The following is a 7,345-nucleotide window of genomic DNA, read 5'->3' on the forward strand; positions in this document are numbered from 1 at the left end:
GTAGATGGTTCATCATAGTAAGTACTTTGGCATTTACTGCACAATGACTTGTTTCATTGAACTGTCCCCTTTTATCCACCATCAAAATATCTAACATCTCTTGGTCTCAGTACAAATACCAGTAGTATTTGTTGGTTGTCATTCTTACAACTGAAAACAACTTGACAACTGAAAACAAATTTAAGAAAGATTATATCCTAATAAAACAATATTAGCTCTTTCACTAACCATATTTGTTAGTGTCCCACTAACTTTTATTTTTCCCACCAGGCAAAGTCTAACAGAGGTTATGTACTCTCACAAAGCATTCTTTACATACCACTGAAAGACACTGGCATTGGCATTATCCTACAAGATCCCAGTCCTAGTGTTAGAATAATCAAGCACCCATACGCCACCACCAGGGGGCAGACTACACTTCTCAGAGTTACCCAGTCAAGTTATTTAGGTTTGCGGATTCCCTGCTGGCTCAGACAGTAAAGCGTCCGCCCGCAATGCGGGAGACCGGGGTTCCGGATAGGGAAGATCCCCTGGAGAAGGAAATGACGACCCACTCCAGTACTCTTGCCTAGAAAATTCCATGAACGGAGGAACCTGGTGGGCTACAGTCCATGGGGTCGCAAAGAGTCGGACACGACTGAGCAACTTCACTTTCACTTTCACTTAGGGTCACTGGGGGATTCCCTGGTGCCTCAGCTGGTAAAGAATCTGCCTACAAAGCAGGAGACCCAGACTCAATTCCTGGCTCAGGAAGATCCACTGGAGAAAGGATAGACTACCCACTCCAGTATTCTTGGGCTTCCTTGGTGGCTTAGCGGGTAAAGAATCTGCCCAGAATGCAGGAGACCTGGGTTTGATCTATGGGTTGGGAAGATCCCCTTGAGAAGGGAAAGACTGACCACTTCAATATTCTGGCCTTGAGAATACCATGGACTGGATAGTCAGAAAGAGTCAGACACAACTGAGCGATTTTCACTTGATGGTCATTGGAAGGACTGAAGCTGAAGCTCCAATACTTTGGCTACCCAATGTGAAGAGGCGACTCATTAGAAAAGACCCTGATGCTGCAGAAAGATGCTGGGAAAGAAGGCGGGAGGAGAAAGGGATGACAGAGAACGAGATGGTTGGATGGCATCACTGACTCAATGCACATGAGTTTGAACAGGCTCCAGAAGATGGTGAAGGACAGGGAAGCCTGGCATGCTGCAGTCCATGGGGTTGCAAAGAGCCAGACATGACTGAGAGACTGAACAACAGCAAGTGGTCATAAGCGTGCATGCTCAGTAGCTTAGTCATGTTTGCCTCCTTCCCTGGTGGCTCAGGGGTAAAGAACCCGCCTGCCAATGGAGAAGATGCGCATTTAATGCCTTGGTCAGGAAGATCCCCTGGAGAAGGAAACGGCAACTAACTCCAATATGCTTGCCTGGGAAATTCCATGAAGAGGAGAGTCTGGCAGCCTACAGTCCATGGGGTCACAAAGAGTTGGACACAACTGAGCAATTAAACCACCACTATGAGGCTTTCAAAACACATCTTACAGTTGTAACAGTCTATTTTAAGCTGATGACAACTTTGATTACATACAAAAGTTCTTCATTTTTACTTCCACCTTCCAGCTGACATACTTTATGTTATCAGTTTCACAAATCTTTTTATATTAAGAGTATCCATTAAGTTACTATAGTTAGTTATGTTTATTGCTTTCACCTTTTAATTTTCATGATAGAGTTGAAAACTATTTATGCATCACCATACAGTATTAGCATATTCTGTACTTGACTATATATTTACTTTTACCAGTGAGTTTTACACTTTCACATTTTTCATCTTGCTAAATAATTCCTTTGTTTCACCTTAAAGAACTCTCTTTAGCATGTCTTGTAAGGCAAATCTAGTGGTGATGAACTCTCTCTACTTTGTTTTATCTGAGATAGTCTATCTCTTCATTTTTGAAGGACAGCTTTATCAAGTGTAGTATTTTCATTTGGCAGTTTTCATCTTTAGTGCCTGGAATATACTCATTCCATTTTCTCCTGGCCTGCAAATGTTCTACTGAAAAATCAATAGTCCTACGGAGGCTTCCTTGACTGAGATAAGCCAAGTTCCTAATTCTGCTTTCAAAGTTTTCTTTTTGTCCTTGGCATTTAACAAGATGCTTCTAATGTAAACCTTAGTGTAAATCTTTTTACTTTTAACCTATTTGTATCCCTTTGGGTCCCATGATTCTGGATGTCCATTTTCTTCCACACATTTGGGAAGTTTTCAGCCATTATTTATTTAAATATGCTTTCTTCCCCTTTTTCTTTCTACTCCTACTGGGTATCTCACAATGTTATACCGCTTCTTCTGATGTAGTCTCATAGTTCATTTGGCCTTCTTCACTCTTTTTATTCTTTTAATTTTTGTTTCTCTGTCAGAATAAGTTCAAATGACCTATTTTGAAATTTACTGATCCTTTTCTCTGCTTGATCAAATCTGTGTTTGAACCTCTCTAGGAATTTTTCCTTTTAGTTACTGTATTCTTTAGCACCAGTATTTCTGTTTGGTCCTTTTCTCTATTACATCTATCTCTGTTGATATTCTATTTATGTATTGCTTTCTTAATTTCATTTGGTTGTCTACCATGTTCTCTTGTAGTTCACTAAGTTTATTTAGGATGATTATTTTGAATAATTTGTCAGCAATTCACAAATATCCATTTCTTTTAAATGAGTTGCTAGAAGTTTGTTTTCTTCCTTGAATTGTATCATGTTTCATGATTCTTTATGTTCCCCTGTAGATTCACTTTGTTATTTAATCATTTGAAGAAACAGCTTTCTCTCCCAGGCTTTATGGGATTGTTTCAACTAGCCCATAGAGTCAGAAGCACTCAATATGAAGATAGAGACCTGCTGGGGTCCAGCCTCGGCAGGATCCAGGGGTACCCTCAGGATGAACGGCATTGGCGAGAGAGAGAGAGAGAGAGAGAGAGAGAGAGAGAGAGAGAGTGACCAGACAGGGGGTGCAGCAGAGTCTGGCAAATCTTTATTTTTTACCGTAGCTTTTATATTCTAAGTTAGTACATTTTTAAGGGGAAGATAGTTTAATATTACATCAGCTTGTCCTACAGGAAACCAGGGTGTTTTCTGCATACTTCTTTGTGAGAGTCTTATACATTATCTTCTGGCCTCGGGGCCTATTGACATTTTATGACCTAGGTGAATGCAAAGCTGTTTTCCTGTAATCTATTCTGTAATGAACACAAAGGTCAGTCCTTTTGCAGAAGTTATCAGTTAAATTTATCTAAAAGGTTTACAACACAAAGACTCTGCAGCTCCGGTGAGGCAGCCCCTGTTTAGCATTCCTGGTTAAAATTAACAATTCTAAACTCTTATTTTTCTAAATCTTTAACTATAACCACTTTTAGAATAATATTTTTATGTTCTCTTAATAGGGCTTCCACACCCCCCGAAGGGCTCTGTGCCTATTAGGGTCTTTTGTGTGATCAGGCTCTTTATGCTGTTCATGATTAAGGTATTGTGAGCAGTCATGTGCATTATTACGCATTTGCAAAGCAGGCTAGAATGCCAGCAAAGGGGTCTAAATTGAAACACTCCTTTCATCCTGGATAATCTTATAGGATACTGCCGTCCGGGGGACATATTGATTAAAGTTCTAGGTTGATTCTGTTTGGAGAGAGATTGGGGAAGGCCTTCTGCCTGTGTCACAGAAATTAGGGAGTAGTCTAACATAGCAAGCATCAGAAAGACAGAGATCATCTTTAAGGTGAGTGCCAGGGCAGCTTTTCGAAATCCCTGAGGTCCTGATCTGCCTTGCTTGTCAGGTCTTCTCCTCATGACCTTGTCATGGGTGGGATCTCGTGTTCTGGCTCCCAGCAGAGACCAATTCCTTAGATTGTGTGCTTTAAGCTTGAGGACGACGTTCCCATTATTTCCTGCCTAGTCCCCTGGAGGAAAAGCCACAGTTTTCTGCTTTTTTCCAATTTCACAAAACAATGTCAGCTGTTGGAGGACATTCACCCCTTTTCTTTCTTATTAGCTGGTCCAGAAGACTGAGCTCTTCCAGTATCTTAGCACTTAGTGTGAGCAAAATAGATATTCAGTTCACTTCAGTCACTCAGTCGTGCCCTACTCTTTGTGACCCCATGGACTGCAGCACACCAGGCCTCCCTGTCCATCACCAACTCCTGGAGTTTACTCAGTGTCCATTGAGTTGGTGATGCCACCAACCATCTCATCCCCTGTTGTTCGCTTCACCCAGAAGACACTCTGAATTTCTAAGAATTAGGCTCCCTTTGCTTCCTTTCCTCCTTCCTGGAGTAAAAATTTCAGTCTGTGTTTATACCCCATCTCACAGGGCAGCACCAGCTGTAAGTGAATGCCCTCCCCTTTCTTAGGTTCTGAGCTGTCCCAAAAGACCAGGCTATGTAAGTTGTTCAGCACTCAATATGAGGAAAGATAGGAACCTGCTGTCCTATGCACCATAAGACAAGTCTCCATAAATTAAAAATATTCAAATCATGCAAACTAGGTTACTGACTAAAAGGCAAAAGAATTAAACTCAATAATGGAATGATATCTGGAAATTTTCCATGGAAATTATAACTCATGTGTTTCAAATTAAAAATTAGAAAGTATTTTGAACTGAATGACAGGAAACAAGATATGTAAAAAATTATGTGAAACAGTTAAAGCAGTGGCTTAGAGGGAAATTAAAACAACTACAATCACGTATTAGAAAAGAAGAAAGGTCTCATTATGAATGACTATGGTTTCCCCCTAAACTAGAAAAATAAAGGAGAATATAAACAATAAAAATGAAAATTAAGAAAAGAGAAAACAAAACAATAGAGAAAAATCAATGAAATAAAAATGGGAGAACATCACAAAAGATGAAAAACTTCTAGCCATGCTGATAAGATAAAAAAAGAGGAAAGACAATTTAGAAAACATTTTTTTAAAAAAGAATAAAAATACAAGCTACCAATATTCACAGTGAGAGAGAAAAACATTGCAAATCTTACAGATATTTTAATTAGATAGTAAGAAAATATTACAAATAACTTATTCCAAAAAAAATCTGAAAACAGAAGATGAACGTAAAAGTTTCTAAGAAGACACAATCTACCAAAAATCAAATTTCTAGTTGAAAATATTCCTCCAGAGAAAACTCCTACCCCAAATGACTTCATTGGGTAAATTCTATAAAATATTTTCAAGAAAAAAATCATATCAACAGCACATCTAAAAAACTAACAACTGGCATCATATTTAACAACGAAAGACTGAAGGCTTTTTTCAAAAGAGTAAGAACAAGTCAACGATGTCCAATGCAACCACTTCTATTTAACACTGTATCATTTGACTTTACTAAGTGTAATAAGCAAGAAAAATGAATAAATTAAATCCACACCAGAATAAAAGATGAAAAATGTCTTTATTTGCTAATGAAATGATCATCTATGAAGAAAATCCTGCTTAATCTGTAAAAAACTAATAGAAGTAATGTTTTGCAAATGTGCAGGACATAATGTTAATGAACAAAAGTCTGCTGTGTTTCTATATGTTAACAGCAAATAATTCTACATTAAACCCCAAAAGTAAAATTTATAACCATATCAAAAATATGGAAATTTTAGGATGAATCTCAAAATAAGATATGCAAGTCTTATTCACCAAAAACTGAAAACACTGCTGAAAGTAATTAAATGAGACTTACATAGATAGAGAGGTATAGTGTTTAATGGCTCACAGGAATAAATATATTTATCACTTTAGAAATATGTTACAGATCTGACAACACTCAAAAAGCAAAATTTGATGCTTCAATTTCCTGATCTAAAATACCAAAGACAGAAGCATAAAGCTACCTTAGGGTAAGTGAGAAGACTTTATCACATCATTTATGAAATCGTCCCATAAATCACTAGCTTTTTGCATACTCTCTTCATTGCTGCTTTCATCTCTTTATTCCTGAATGTATAAATAACTGGATTCAAGAAAGGAGTGAGAACCGCATCAAAAATAGCAAGAAACTTGTCCATTTGGGAATTGGGGTGCGGCCACGTATAGACAAACATGGTTGGACCAAAGAACAAAATAACCACAGTGATGTGAGCTGACAAAGTGGAGAGGGCCTTGGATAAACCACCTGAGGAGCGTTTCCAAACAGTTAACAGGATGAAGATGTAGGAGATGAGGAGTATAAAGAAGGAACTAACACAGATAAACCCACTATTGACAGTGACCATGAACTGAAGTCTGTAAGTATCTGTACAGGCAAGTCTGAGGAGCCGAGGAAGATCACAGTAAAAGCTGTCCAATACATTAGGACCGCAGAAGGGCAAATTAACAATAAATGCTAGTTGGAACAGTGAGTGGCTGACACCAAGGGCCCAGGCAGCAGCCAGAAACAAAATGCACATCCTCGGGCTCATGATGGTCAGATAGTGGAGAGGCTTACATATGGCAACATATCTGTCAAAGGCCATGGCGATGAGCAGCACCATCTCCACCCCACCAATGACATGGATGAAGAAGATCTGAGCAATGCAGCCTCCAGAGGAAATGACTTTACGCTTTCTGAAAAGGTCACAGATCATCTTGGGAGAAGTGACAGAGCAGGCTCCCAAGTCAATGAAGGAGAGGTTGGCCAGTAGGAAGTACATGGGGGAATGTAAGTGAGGATCGGTGGTCACAGAAAACACAATGAGGATGTTCCCAGTCATGCTTGCCACATAGAGCACAGAGGAAAAGACCAGAAGGAGCAGCTGGAACTTCCATGAATGAGTGAGGCCCAGAAACACAAACTCAGACACCACTGAGTGATTCCCTCCATCCATCGATCCAGCCAAAAGGGCTGCTGCTGAAATATTGATAACTATGAAAATGAGGATGAAAGTATGATTATAGAGAAGATAATTTCTGATTTTTCAATGTTCTCATAATGAATGAAAAGTATGTAATTATCCAGTTCATCAAATATACAAACAAAAATAATAATTAACATTATATCATCACAAAGTGTGGGCTGCAACATACTTCAAACATCATCAATACTCACACTTCAATGCTCTGCTCTCAAATTAACACATTAGACAAGAACAAAAATTCATGTGTGTCCATGACTTCATCAGCTGTTTAAATCTCTTCTGATACTGATTATTCCACATTTCCAAAATATCCCATCATACTTTTATGTATATTCTCATAATCCACTTTTCTCACAATTCACAAAAAGTTGTGATGAGAGGAAAACATTGACTGGTCAATTGTCACCTGGAGTGAATGGGACATAAGACATGAATAGACACTGAATTAGGATATACTGTAGATTAAGACTAAAT

General features: G+C 38.7%; 1 protein-coding gene across 1 annotated transcript; it reads right to left on the reverse strand.

The window, feature by feature from the left end:
• Positions 1-5,902: 5,902 nt before the first annotated feature.
• On the reverse strand, positions 5,903-6,850 carry LOC110147371 (olfactory receptor 4F3/4F16/4F29). The gene has a single exon (XM_020908839.2). The coding sequence runs from the start codon at positions 6,839-6,841 to the stop codon at positions 5,903-5,905; it is 939 nt and encodes a 312-aa protein (XP_020764498.2). The 5' UTR covers positions 6,842-6,850.
• Positions 6,851-7,345: the final 495 nt, after the last annotated feature.

This window comes from Odocoileus virginianus, chromosome 6 (assembly GCF_023699985.2).
Source record: "Odocoileus virginianus isolate 20LAN1187 ecotype Illinois chromosome 6, Ovbor_1.2, whole genome shotgun sequence".
NCBI lineage: Eukaryota > Metazoa > Chordata > Mammalia > Artiodactyla > Cervidae > Odocoileus > Odocoileus virginianus.

Coding starts and splice junctions, on each gene's coding strand:
- LOC110147371 (XM_020908839.2), bottom strand. CDS start 6,841: ATGGATGGAGGGAATCACTCAGTGGTGTCTGAGTTTGTGTTTCTGGGC.